The sequence below is a fragment of the Rhea pennata genome, chromosome 5 (assembly GCF_028389875.1).
Source record: "Rhea pennata isolate bPtePen1 chromosome 5, bPtePen1.pri, whole genome shotgun sequence".
Taxonomy (NCBI): Eukaryota; Metazoa; Chordata; class Aves; order Rheiformes; family Rheidae; genus Rhea; species Rhea pennata.
This window is the reverse complement of record NC_084667.1, coordinates 43,172,457-43,186,252: the sequence shown is the minus strand read 5'-3', so window position 1 is coordinate 43,186,252 and position 13,796 is coordinate 43,172,457. Positions and strand designations below refer to the sequence as shown.

The 13,796-nt window shown below is 49.4% G+C and overlaps 1 protein-coding gene across 4 annotated transcripts in view; it reads right to left on the bottom strand.

Moving 5' to 3' along the window:
- The window catches only part of RAB3IL1 (RAB3A interacting protein like 1), a 59,829-nt gene extending 48,535 nt beyond the window's left edge, over positions 1-11,294 (bottom strand). Inside the window, exons 1-7 of one of the 4 annotated variants that reach the window (XM_062577974.1) lie at positions 11,149-11,294; positions 9,089-9,138; positions 5,216-5,447; positions 4,622-4,717; positions 2,960-3,037; positions 2,069-2,284; positions 835-954 (exon numbers count right to left, since the gene is read on the bottom strand). In XM_062577974.1, coding sequence (XP_062433958.1) covers positions 835-954; positions 2,069-2,284; positions 2,960-3,037; positions 4,622-4,717; positions 5,216-5,447; positions 9,089-9,102 — 756 coding nt within the window. In that variant the 5' untranslated portion in view covers positions 9,103-9,138; positions 11,149-11,294. Of the gene's footprint in view, positions 1-834; positions 955-2,068; positions 2,285-2,959; positions 3,038-4,621; positions 4,718-5,215; positions 5,448-9,088; positions 9,139-10,731; positions 11,011-11,148 lie in introns of those variants that run through there. The other 3 variants (XM_062577972.1, XM_062577976.1, XM_062577975.1) reach the window with 3 other exon arrangements.
- Positions 11,295-13,796: the final 2,502 nt, after the last annotated feature.

Genomic DNA, 13,796 nt, shown 5'->3' with positions numbered 1-13,796 from the left:
AACTCTTCAGTAAACAAAGGATTGCTACACAAAAAAGATGAACCAGGGAAAAAAAAATAAAACAAAATCCATCAACAAACAGCCATCAGCAAGACTACAGTTAGTGACACGAAGTAACAAGGTGTGCCAGCCCTTTAAAGTCCACTCCAAGTCCAGAACTTGAGTGTTTGGGGAGTCTCAGGAGTAATGAGAATGCTGAGCAGTCACATAAGCTGGCAGAGGCAAGTCGAGTATAGTAAGCCAGGTCTCTTAAAAGAAGCTCAAAGAGCAGGAATAGATCCAGATTCCAATGCCTACTCATTTGCTTTACAGATGGACTCACAAGTATTACCACTCTTCAGCATCAAGGGACCCAGGACAGAGCTTGCTCCCCTCTCCTGAGCCAGTAGGAAGGTTGCTCTCTCCATCCTGTATTCCTAGGTGGCTGGAGACTCTCTGGGACCTGACATTTCAACCCCAGATCAGCCCAACCACCAACCTGACTGACAGAGCATCTCCTTTAAAAGACCAGCAAATCCTGTTAAAACTGCTGAAAGGAGAAAAAAATAAAAATAATAAAAAAGCATTGAGCAATACAAAGAATGAGTGAACAAAGCTGAGAAAGGTCTGAGTTCTAGCACACTCGCTCTGTGCTATGGAGACTGCTCACCTGGGGCCAGGAGACAGCTTCAGAGCTACAAGATGGAAAAACAATTTGAGAAACACACAGAAACAAAATAAAAATGGAGGTTAGTATAAAAGAAAGCTAGAACTGAAAAGCTGGGAGTGAGAGGTACACGGGTTCCACCCTCCCCATCGTATGCTCAGTGCCTTGCCCAGCCTCCAGAAGGTTACCTGCCGCAAGGATGAAGAAGCATCTGCCCCCAAGGCCTGCCAGCCTGGTTCATAGATGATGTGGATAGCCTTTCCAGGGATGATACAAAGGAGCAGAGAGAGGAGAGCAGGTACCCCAGACTTTGAGGGCAGAGGGAGAGATAGACAGTCAAGGAAAATGTTTAGAGATAGGCAAGAAAAAGAGGTAAAAAAAAAAACATGAGACAAACAGAAGATAAAGAAACATGCTGAAGCCCTCTCCTTCTGGGAACTAAGCCTGCTGCTCAAGACATCACAGGCCCAAAAGCCACTCCTTCAAACTTCAGCTTGAAGTGCAATAAAGGGAACATGTCCTTTTTAGGCTCTGTTTAAGGTGCATGTTTTTCCATAAAGCACTGAGTACTTACTCCCCAAATGCCAGGTTCCCTTTTATAACCTCTCACATAGGTCATTAAAGAATTTGAGAGACAGAAGTTAGTAAGTTTAAAAAACAAAAACACACACTTGCTTTTTATATATAAAATTATTAGTCACTTAGGGCTTAAAATGCTGGAGCTACAATTTCCTAAGATATCTGCAGCAGGTGGAAATTGTCTATACAAAGAAATGTAATCTTAACATTGACAGATCTAGACTTTTAAGAAGAAAGACACAAGAGTTAGCATTTCTTTGCAATATCACAGGCTTTGCTGAGGTTGAGCGGAGAACAGCCAAATGAACTACCCAGTCAGCAAAAGTCACCCCTGCTTCCTGTAGGCACAAGGTGACTTTTACAGGCTAGTCAGTAGTTAGTTCACCTAACTCAGAGGTATCGAGTTCAGAACTCTTCTGTCCTGATTGAAGGAATTGTTAGCACTGGGAGAGGTCATAGGACCTAAAGATTAAGAACTTTTCTTCCTGGCCCCCAAAGCAGCTTCTGACTGACCATGTATTTGATTCCTGACACACCCACTATCAGCACTGCTAACTCCTGGATCTGTCCACACTCTTTGGGAATACCTAAACTTCTTCATCTAGCAGTTGTCCTGATGCAACCTTAAATGTTGTTCCTAGAAGAGGAAGTCTCCACAACTGGAAATTCTCCAGAACCTGACTCAGCATAATTCAGGGAATAAGCCATGCTACTGCTCACACAACTTCTCCCAACATTGAAATCACAGAGCTTTCCAAGAAGCCCTGCACAGAAGAACCCTGCCTTGGGAGCACAGTGACAACAGTGGCTCCAAGGCTGATGGAGTCAATCGCCCTCACTCACCTCTTTGCACTCATGTTTGACTGGCTCCGAGGTCACGCTCTGGCTGGCAGCATTGACCACCGCGCTGCTAGTGCTCTTGTTTCGACCATGCCCTTTCCTGAAGACAGCTTTGGTGGGACTCTGAAGCTGTGGGTGCAGCTCCCGGTTTGGAGAGGAAGGTGTGGATGTGATCACCAGAGTCTTCAAAGCTGTCACTTCAGCCTGCAGCATGTCAATCTGAGGAGACAAGGCAAGAGTCCACAGCACCTTCAGCACTTGCTCAGCCTACAGCACCCCACCAAAGACAAAACTACAGGGAACCAATCCTACTGGGGACAAAACCACAGGGAATCCTTCTGGAAACTTAGGGCCACTAGCTACAGACCCAGACATGAAGTCTTCTCCCCATGCTTTCAAACATCCACCATCATCTAGAATCTTAATGAGATGAACAAAAACATTTGGAAATCCTTCCCTCACCTCCTGAGCACCTTCTGCTCTGGACTTTTTTTTTTAAGACCCAACAACCCAGAAGCAATTTTTTTGTCCTCAAGAAGGAGCCAGTTCAGCAGCCCCACGATGCAGCTTAGTGAGGAAATTCTCACTCCCCAGCTCCCTGCTCTCTCTATTCACAGAGCTGTGGCAATTAAATAGCAGCAGATCACTTCTCCATGGATCCTCTAGCATCCATTCCTCAAAGGGCAGCTGGATCAGCAGAGGACTGTCAGGAAGCCTTTTCCCCTGCTCAGTCATTGTCTGCTGGAGAGGGAGTAGAGCCAACACAGTATCTGAGGGAGGCAGAGCAGCAGACGCTTTGCTCTCCTCCAGTCAACAAACAGCACCGTGGCGAGGCTGGGCAAGGGTAGCATCAACCTAGCGCAGAGATCAAGTCACAGAGAGCACAGTTCTCACCTTCCCCCATGCCTCCTTCAGTTGTTTCTCTGACGCCGCCTGTTTAGTGTTTGCTTCTCTCACCATCTTGTGCGCTTCCTGGACCAGAGAGAGTTTTAGTCTGCCTGCCGCAGCCTGAACTCACAGAGTTCACTGGGCAGGCCACAGTTCTGCCAAATCACGTGCTCTGTGCGAGTAGGCAGGGAGAGAGATGTCACTGCCACATCCAAAGGTTTTACACTGTCAGCTGCAAGGAGTTTTCCCCTAGAGATTCCCAGAACAAAGTGCTCAGCATCAGGGCCCAGAGTGCACCCCTGTTCTAGCAGTTTAGCTGGCTGAGGTCCAAGGTCATCTCTTCTGCTGATAAGGGCTGTTTGTGAAGAAAGCTAGAAGCAAGAGCTTTTCCCTCCTCCCTCCACCACGATCTGCTTTAAAGCTGAGGCCTTACTGCTGGCCCCCACTCGTGCTATGTCACAGCCATGCAGCAGCTATGTCCGCACCCAGCCTCATTCCTCCGCAGTTCTGACACAGACCCGCTGGCTGGGCTTCCTGGTTTGACTTCGGACCTGTCTTGTCATTACAGACTTGCTGAGTGATCACTGGACTGCATTTGATCATAATCACTGCATCTGGCCCCAGTCCTGACCTGGACTTGCTGCTCTGCATCCTGGCTCGTCAAGGGCACTGCTCCTGCCTGCCTTGTCATTCTGTGCTCCCAGCTTACTTTCCCTTGCAGAGCAGCAGGTCCTCACTGCTCCTTGACAGCAGAGGCATGGCTGTGACATAGCAGGAGCAGTAGCTCAGGCAAGTGTGAAACAGTAGAGACTCAGTTTAAAAGCGGTTCCCATTGGGAAGGCAGGGGATCAGCCCTGGCCAAGGCCTCCTCAAGGCAGTGTCTGGGATCACTCTGTCTACAGCGACCAAAGGAAGCGAACAGGCTTCAGATGCGCTATCACTATGTTGGCCCTGAGCCCAGGCAGCCAAGTCTCCAAGAGTGGGGATGTTCTCAGGGGCCTTACATGCAACACCACCCTGTGCCTCAAAGATGTAGCTGGGCTCTTGCCTTCCTCACTGCCCAGTCAGATCTAGAGATTAGAGCTGGCAGGAAATGGGATTTTACCAGCATAATGTTTGGCCAGAATCACATTTTATACACACACGCATACACTTCATGTGTATATAAATAAAACTACAAGCCCTCTGAGGACTCACTGGAGCCCAGTATGCTGAAGACGCTCTAGTTGCTCCTGCCTCAAGCAAGGGCTGACATGAGCCAGGACCATGAGTCACTCATCTTTACTACATAGCAGTTTCTGCCCAGACCTTGCTACAGAGCAGCCACAGGATGGGGACAGGGAGCCATGCTCACCTCCAGCTATGCGCATCTCTACATCTGGTTTTCCAAGCATAAACCCACACTTGCTTGCTATGCTCTTTATATCACACTACAGGTGCCAGGAGGGAGAGGAACACATGCAAACCTTCCTTAGGGGTAAGTAAGAGCCCCAATGAGGATCTGCCTGTAGCACTGCTCCACTCTGCTTCTCCAAGTGGGAAAGAAGAGGGGGAAGGAAGAAGCTGTAAGAGGAGGTAAGAGTATGGCTGCAAGTTTGGGGAAAGCCTACCTTAACAGTGATAGAAGTGAGCTTAGATTAAGAAATGGGAAGAGAAAGAGGGCAGTACCTCAAACAGACTAGCTGTTAATTCCTCTAGTTCCTGCTCCAGCTGTTCTCTGACTTTCGACAGTCTCTCACATTCCTTGTCCTTCAGCTTCAGCTCCTGTCAAGGGAATGGACAGGGATGCATGAGCATTTTGCAGGCCCCTGTTATGCTGATGTCTGCCTGCCCCATCATCTGTCAATCACACCTTTCCTTCCCACCACTACATGGGTCCCAGCCCCAAGACTCCTGTCACTAACCTCTGTACTACATTCACTGTCACCAAAGGTATCTCTCCATGAGTTATGGTAGGCTTTTCAGGTTGGACTTGTTCATTTGCCATTACCAAGAGAGCTGTACAGTCAGCATTGCCTGCCTCAAGCTGCTTTCTGCATCTCAGACACCCCTGTAGCAGGTTTCTAGGGCTACTTTGGATGTTGGCACAGAGCCTTTGGGCCAACCTAGCAACTGATGTTCTGCTCCAAAGCATTTTATCTCCTCTTCCACTTGCTCCATCTGTCTCTTCTTCTACCTACTCCACCCTTCACCTCTAAGAAAACCCCACTTCCTAAGTCTGCATCTCCATCCTCGGGTGTTCTTACAAACCCTGTTCTTTACCTTCTGTGCTTTGTGCAGCTCTTCCTTCAGGAACTCAGACCCCTTTTCACGGATCTCCACTGAGGAGCTGCGCAGACGGGACACGTTGAGCTGCTCAGTGGACTGGCTCTCATCCCCACCTGGGTCCTGGCACTCAGGCTCTGGTTCCTCCTTGCTGCCTTTGGATGGCATTAGCGGCTTCCAGTGTCCCACAGCTGGCTGCTTCTGGCAGTCTTCCTCAAAACAGGCCTGGCTGTGGAGTACCACCACAATGAAATTTTACATGGGGGCTGTCTACTAGGGGGTGATCAGCACACCTGCCAGGCTGAGAAACACCCCTGGAGGTAACATCAGGACAGGTTTGACTGGCTTTCCACAATATTTTGAAAAGGCTGAGCAGCACTGCACCAAAAAGGGCACTCAGCAGTGAGCATCACTTGAAGGGGGAGCTGCAGTAGGAACCCAGCTGAAGGCACTGAAAAGGCTGTGGGCCACTGTGCTGCAGGAATCTGACTACAGCACCTGAATGAGGGGCCAGAAAAGCATCAAGCCTCCTCCAAAGCTAGGACCTGTAGCTGTTTCACAGCAGTCCTCTAACACTCACAACACATCCTCCTCTAGCCTCCCAAAAGCACTAGGGTAAGGCCAGGAGGAAGATGGTCTATGCACAGGCCACAATAGGCTTAGAGGACCTGCTCTGCGCTCAGCAGCAGCACCTGCTCCTTTCCCCCTTGGCTTGCCTTATTTTCCCTCAGCAGAGACCCTTCTAGGAAGGTAAAGTCCTAAACAAGCCAATTCCTCCCATCCATTTCGTCAAACATGGACTGAAAGAATCATCAGTGGAGCCTGTTAGAAAGCAAATTCCCAGGGAGATTAGGGGTACACATAGAGGTAGTGGAGCAACCTTTTTTCCCCTCCCTTATCTCTGCATCACACAGTACCCAGCCAGGCAGAATCAAGCCACCAAGAAGTCAGCACAGGTCTGAAGGAAGATCAGAAACTTCCTTACTCTCAGCAAAAGCAACTTCTAAACCTAGTCCCAGTCAAGCCCTGCAAGGATTAGCAAGATATCTGATGAGCTGAGGGCTGAAATACACATGCAGAGGCAAGGAGCCCAAGTGACAGGCAGTGCTGGATACTTCCTATCACCTTGTCCCCACCCCTGACAGGCAAATGGCAGTGCTGCAGCCTTTCTCTAGGCTAGGAGTGCTGGAATCTGATACAAGCCCACTCATCCTCTCCTCACCTTCACCAAGTAACTTAGCAAGTTCTATCATACATTTGTGCCTCAGTTCCCCTATTCTGCACATTGACTCTAGACAAATTTTGAAAGTTATCACAGATACACGGAGTATGAAACTGAGCCATTTCTCTTGTGTCTCTTCCTAAAAAAAGCCTAGTAAATGCAGTGAACGGCACTGTGCACAGGCACTGTCTCCCTGTTGAAGCACTTCACACTTTTGGTATGGATTGCTTTCAGACGAGCAAGAGAGGAAATAACTGTTCAAAGTAAAAAGTTTTGGGAAAATCCCTACTTCTATTGTAGGGTCTTCAAGAATCATATCAAATATAGTTTGAGACACCCAGCCTAGTAGTCAGTTAATTCTGGACACACACAACTTACTAATCAAAGCAAAGCATTTGGTAACTCTTCGTTTTATCCTTCCCAACTAGTGTGTTTCAGATACTTCAACTCGGGACAAAGTTGGAGAACTAAAGCCTGCTGCTCCAAGAATTCCCCAATTTCATAAATACTACTCAGACACCCAAATTTTGGCATCACAAGTCAGCGTGCCTGCAGGACAGAGCACAGAGCAATGGCAGAGAAAAATAGACAGTAGCTGGCTTCTTTAGGACACCCAATGGGGTTAAGTTCAGGGACACTGCTTCCTCAATGGAAGAGGAATAGCAAGAAAAGACAGTATAGCTCACAAATTCCCCAGCAACACCCAAGCTCTAACCTTCTTCACTGCAAACCCAGCCTTCCTTCCCCCGACCAGTCCGGCTTCAGAAGGGAAAGCTCTATTTTTAACCAAATATTTAGCCAGTTTCCCACTAAAGTCCTCCACACAGTTGTCTAAGACAGCGTATTTCCATTGAGCTGAGATGAACCCGTATTTCTTACTTTCAAGCGACTGGCAGGTGCAGATGTAATAGAGAGAGTAAACCAGAAAAGGAAAAAAAAAAAAAAAAAACAAACATACACACACACCCAGGACACAGCTCCCCAGTGCTCAGGATGACTTTGTCAGAAGACTATCACAGATTCTGGAAGAGGCTGGTGAATTTAGTAGGCTCTGCAGCTGATGGGTCTGATAAGAGGGAAATGTAAGCTTGAATAACCCCATGACGGGGAACTGCAATCACAGCATTGCCTAGAGTGTGAGCATCGCCCCTTTTTCACTCACTGAACTGTCCTCATGGTCACTAGCCATTCAAAGCTAGCTTGAAGTCCAAAGGAGTGCAATCAAGCCTTGCATACACGAAAGCCGCCTATCATGTCCAGCTGCTCAGTGGCATGCACACACCACAGTTCAGATTAACGTGCTCCCATTTATCTCTCTGTCACAAGCCTTAGCTGAGCACTCATGCTGTCCTCTTCCACATACAGCACCAATCCCTCTTCCATCGCACTCCTTCTGGACACTATTTCTTGCCCCTTGCCTTTTCCTGCATAGAAGCTGTCACCTGCCAAACCTCCTTCTACCCTTTAAGATTCACTTTCTCTTCCTCCCTTTCTCCAGCCTCTTCTTTACCCTCTCTCCTGATCATGCCCCATCTCCTGCACACCAACAAAGCCTCACTCTTCCCCCCTTGCTCTGGCCCCAGCTCCCCACACTGTACAACAGAACAGCTTATCTTCTCAGCTGTGCCCAGCTCAAGACAGCCTTGATCCCTTCATTTGACCCAAATGCAAAAAAGCAGTCAAAACAGGAGGGCTGTCTACTGACAGGCCTTCTTCTCCTAGGCCACATCACCCGGCAATAGCAGGTGCTACTGCCTTTTCTACACAAATTGTCCTCGAGATCATCCTCCCTCTCCTCAAAGCTGTACATGAGCAAAAGCCGTCCCCAATCATCTTGCAAAAAGGGAAGGAAGCAACAGCCAGAAAACCGCCACTAACTATTTTAGCTTAGATACAAAAGAAAAGCATGTGAACAGTCACAAAAACTCTTCAATCCCTTGGAAGACTACAAGCATGGAACCATTCATAGCAGTCATGTCACGCAAACTGAATGGCATTTTTATTTCAGCCACAGGGGATTGGGACATGCAGGTGGTATCAATGATTTTGCTGACATCTTCGTTAAGCATGAACAAATGAAAACACTAGAAAGACGGTTGCACAGCAATGCCAGAAGGTAAGAAAGGATGGAGGAGGAACTGGAGTCATCCTCCTGGACTCCACTTTGTTCCACTGAGTATCTACTGAAAAAAATCTAGAAGGGGAGTTTCATCCTGGTGATAATGCTAAATTTGGAAGCGTGGAAAATAATATTAAAAGGGTACCTGAGGGAAAAAGAAAAGGCAAGGAAATAAGTTAGTTTCAGCCAGAGGAAAAGGAACAGTCAGTGCCTCCAAGTAAAGATAATTCATATCAAGCGATTCAGCAGGTTGGAACTGCTTGATAAAAAGCAACACACACAGAGAGATGCACATGAATGCTTGAGCCATGACCAACAAGAACTCTCAACTTGGACAGACACCCGTTATTTGAGGCCAGTCAGTGAAAAAGAGACAAACAGCATTACATGGTGTTCAGACTGTGCAGAGCCTGCTCCATCCAGCTAGTCTGCTCTGTTGGCACACTGGTTAATCAGAGGAAAGGCAGAACTGCATAGAAGCAATAAAATGGTTTGTAACACTCAAGATTAGCTAATGTGTATCACTTACCTAAACAGTGACATCACTAATGGGACAAGGAGGTCTCCAAAGGCTTCAATCTAAGGAAGAGGAGTGATTAAGCAGGAGAATGACCCAAAGGAAAGGAATGAAACCAATCACAGGAAGGTGGAGACTGAATGAGACCAATCCATCCTTGCCACCGAGATCAGGGGAAGTTCTCTACAACGGGTTTGCCATGAAGCAGAAGAAGCATTCCCGAGAGGTCTGTTCAACAGTTAAACCATCTCCCAGATGATGCAGTGGGAGCCCTCTGTGCCGTGGCCTTTTAAGATTAAACTAAGTTATAAGGAACACATCTCTCAAGATATTTCTGCACTAGATGGGAAACAAACACGATGGGGCCCAGTCAGTCTTAGCGTCTCCAGCTTCTATGATCAGAAAGAAATAAAGAGCAGAGGATGGAGGAAAAAATAAATTCAAATCTGATCAGTTGGTAAAAAGTAACAAGAAAAGCAAGGACAAAGAGCAAGGGAAAAGGCTACATGCTCAAAATGCTCAAAAGGAGCATTTCAGCAGTTTGCTAAGCTACTAAAATAGCCAATCTACCCCTTACATATAACATGGAGAAAAAAAATATTGTTTCCTCTTTGCTCTCAAATTCTCAGGTGAAAGTTGTCTATCTTGACAGGCAAGTACTCTAGTATACTTCCACGTGCTATGAAAGAAAAATGGAGCACACAGATGAACAGAACAGTTCCACCCACGCCGTCTCTCTAATGCCAAGGAACCTAAAAACCTCTCCTGTAAAAACACTCTATCTTCTATGACAGAACAGTGCAATTCTCCACTCTGCGCAAACTGAATCCCTCAGGACACCACTGCTTTGCTGACTCCTGCCCAGCACAAACTGAATCCCTAGGACACCACTGCTTTGCTGACTGCTGCCCAGCAGAGCCTCTATCTCCTGCTGGGGCTTTGAAGTACACCCCCACTGAGATCAAAGGACAAGTACACTTGCACCTTCTTTCTATTGCTCATCTGACTGGAGACTACATTCCTCAGAAAACCCTCAGTATCATATTCTAAAGATCACACACACACAAGAAATACAAACATTAAACACACACACACAGCCTGCTAAAGTTGAATTTTGTAGAAAAGGCAAAAAATGTGCAGGATCCGCACTTTTTCCAGCAGGCCCCACGTTTCCTCTAATGCAGATCTGACAGGACTATTTCCTGTATGAACAGCCTGTGGGTCTCTCCAGGTTAAACTCTGCTGCTCAAGCTTACGAAGAGGAGTTGGCTTTTTTTGTCCCAGTTGCTTGTTACAACCAGAGCAAAAGAACATGGTAACACCTGACTGTAGCACACCTCTGAGATCAGAACACAGCTGATATGTCAGGTAGCAGGCAGTGCAGTATATGTCTTCAGGCAGCATTTACTCACCTGCCCCACCGGAGACGCTCAGTAACAAACTTTTTAAAAACGTTTATCTTAGCACAATGCATGCCAACGTTCCGTTAGAGCACAGCACAGCAATTCATTTTTCCTACATTGGCTTCAACAGACAGCAATCAGCCCACGGCCCCTATCGGAGGGCCACCGTGGAACAGCTAACAGCGCTTCACGCTGCCTGCTTACTCCGGTTTCACGCCACACGGTGTGCGTGCACACACAGACATCGCCCACCTGGACGGTCTCCGGAGGAGATCAAGCCTGTAGGGCTGTCAGTCGCAAAGGATGCAAGGCATTAACGCAAAACAGGCGAACTGAACGGCGAAATTCAACTCGGCTCCTGCGACTCAGTGAAACGCCCCCGCCCCAGGACGCGGCTCGGTCCCGGCACCCCTCCGATCCCCGCACCGACCGCGCCGTCTCCACTCGGAGGCGGGGTGTTTCCTCCAGGGCCGCCAGTTCCCCCGTCCCCTCGGGTCACAAAACCGCCGCTGCTCTGCGCACAGCGGCCGCGGGGCGGCCGCCCGCACCCGCCGCGGGGGCCGCCCCAGAGCCCGCAGCCCGCCCGGACCCGCCGCCGCCGCCGCCACCTCCCCCGCCCCGCGCTAAGCGCTCCCTGGACGCCCCCCGCCCCCGGGCTCCCAGACCTACCCCCGCCGCATGCTGGGTCCCGTCGCCGGCACCGCACCACAAGGCGCCGCTCCTCACGGCGGTGGTGGGGGAGGAGCGAGCGCAGCCACCGCCGCCCCCATGACCCAGAGCCGCGTCCGCCGCCGCGGCTCTGCAGCACCGCCTGAAGGACGCGCTCGCCGCGGCACTGAGGGGAGGCGGGGTATGGGGGGGGGAGGGGCACGTGACCTCAACGCCGCGCCAACGGCCGCAGGCGCGCGTGCGCCCGCACGGCACCGCCCCGAGCGCAGCCCCCTGAGGGGGGCGGGGGCGGCCTGGCCGCCTCGCGCGGCTGGCGGCCGTCGTAGGGGCGGCGGCGGCCGGCCATGGCTGGCGTCTCAGGAGGAGCAGCCACTGCTTTTTAGCGTGTTCTACTGCTGTCGCCGTAGGGGAGTCTTTTCAGTTGCATTATGTCACAGTTAACGTCCAGACTCGGGGTGCAGAGCCAGATCGGGCCCGTTGCAGCCCCTGTGCACCCCAGGCCTCTCCTGCAGCCCAGTGTTGGCTGTGTCATGGGCAAGGCTGCAGAAAGGGGCCGTATCCTCCCCGTGGGGGCGAATGGGGACAAAGCTGTGTGCTCCAGGTCACTGAGAAACACTCTGTCCCAAGTGGAAGTTCAGCTGCTGTCTCTGCAGTTGACACAAGGTCATAGCTCCCAGAGTAAATTGGGGATACAGAAACGGATCTGTACTTTGAGGCAGGGTATTTCCTTGCCCAGGCATAGGACAAGATTGCAAAATACAATGTTTTTATCAGTCTTATAATACTTAACATTTTCCTTACACCTCCAGCTTCTCGAATTGGAAATCAAGCCAATCTCCATCTTAGTAATAGAAACTAGACAGTGTTTCTAGACCTTAAGATTGCAGGGAAGAGTTTGAAAGGTGTATGAAAGACCCAGTGGATAGATACCAAAAACATAAATTCAAGAATTTCTAAGTCAGTATCCTGACTACAGTGAGCCACTGAAATCAAGAGGAGCTACAGATCTAAAAAGTTCACCCTCTCCCTGAGGCATCACCTACAGGCACACAGAGAGCTATCGCTGAAGTGCCAGGCAGGCTTATGGCACTTCGGGGTTCCCACTACCCAGCAAGCTGCCCCTGAGAGTGTATAGTCTGTTCCCCCCCCGCCTCACCCACCAGGAATAAAAATGGCAAAATGCTCCTGCTGTTACCCTAGTCCCACAACCATCTCTGGATTGACAGGATTGCAATTTTAGCCAGCAATGCTTCCACTGGACCAGAAGTTATACCTGTTCTCACAGGCCATCCTTACAGTGTGTTTTCCCCTCAGTCCTTTCCTGAATTCTTCCATTGCTTTCTACATTGCAGCTACCCTGGACTTCCCTCCACACTTGGTATCCCCTCAGAGCCTTCAGATACAGGGTCGGCTGCTCCCCTGGCCTCAGCTGCCCCCTCTCCTGCCACACTCCTAGGCCAAAGGCAGGTAACTTAAACCCAGCAATCCATGTCTATGGCAGAGCCCTACTGTAGATACCACATGGGGGGCAGTTCCCTGTCCCAGCCTCTCCTAGGAGACCATGCCACCTACAGTGTAGCTCAGCAGGTAGTGCTGCCCTACTCTGCTTCATGGCCAGGATCCAAAGTGATTGCTGAGGCCAACCCCCTGCTCTGAAGTTCCAGAGCTCAGTGTCTCAGATGTTTATCCCTGTGGCTGCAACCTTTGTTATCTTCAGGGAACTTTGTGGAGGAGGCAAAAGATCTTCCTTCAGCTTTGCAAGACAGCACTAGAACTAATTAGTCCTTGTAGGTAGTAACTTCAAAGGCCTGGTTAGCAGGGACAGAGGGTCCTCAAATTGGAAAGGCAGAACTCCTTACATAACTAGATGAACAGGGCAAGAGCACAGAGGGACCCAGCAGAGCAAAGCCAAACTCATATCACTCCTGGGTTAGCTGCCTTGAGGAAAAGCTGCTACCTTCCCCATGCCTTTGCACAAGGCTAGTGGCTCCCAGGGAGCTTGGCCTCAACTGTCCAACCCGTTAGTTGGTGAGATACATGTACCCCCCTCCCTTCTCTGGTATAAGAGGAGGTCAATAAAAGTACAAACAGCATTAAAGACTCAGTGCACCTGGAAGCTCTGACTCGGCACTTTCATTTGGCACCACATAAGCACCTGACTCTCTCCCACCTCATTTCCCATTTATGTTTCACAGAAGCTGAAATATCAGTGAAGTGTCATAAAACCCACTTTGCCTCCTGCAGGGCTACAAACAAGACACAAGCCCTGGCAGAGGCCCTGTCATGGTACCTCCCCACTGCCACAGACATTTTTAATCACCCCCTTTTTATTCCGTATATCATTTTCCCCACTCCCACTATCTCTGCTCCTCACTCATAGCTAGTCATCCCCAGCCTTTCACTTCTCTCCTCTCACAGAATGGCTGAGGTTGGAAGGCGCCATTGGAGATCATCTAGTCCAAACCCCCTGCTCAAACAAGGTCACCTAGAGCATGTTGCCCAGGACCCTATTCAGATGGTTTTTGAATATCTCCAGAGAAGGAGACTCCACAACCTCTCTGGGCAACCTGTTCCTCTCACTCTCACAGGAAAGAAGTTATTCCTTTTGGTCATAAGGAGCTTCCTGTGTTTCAGCTTGTGCCCATTGT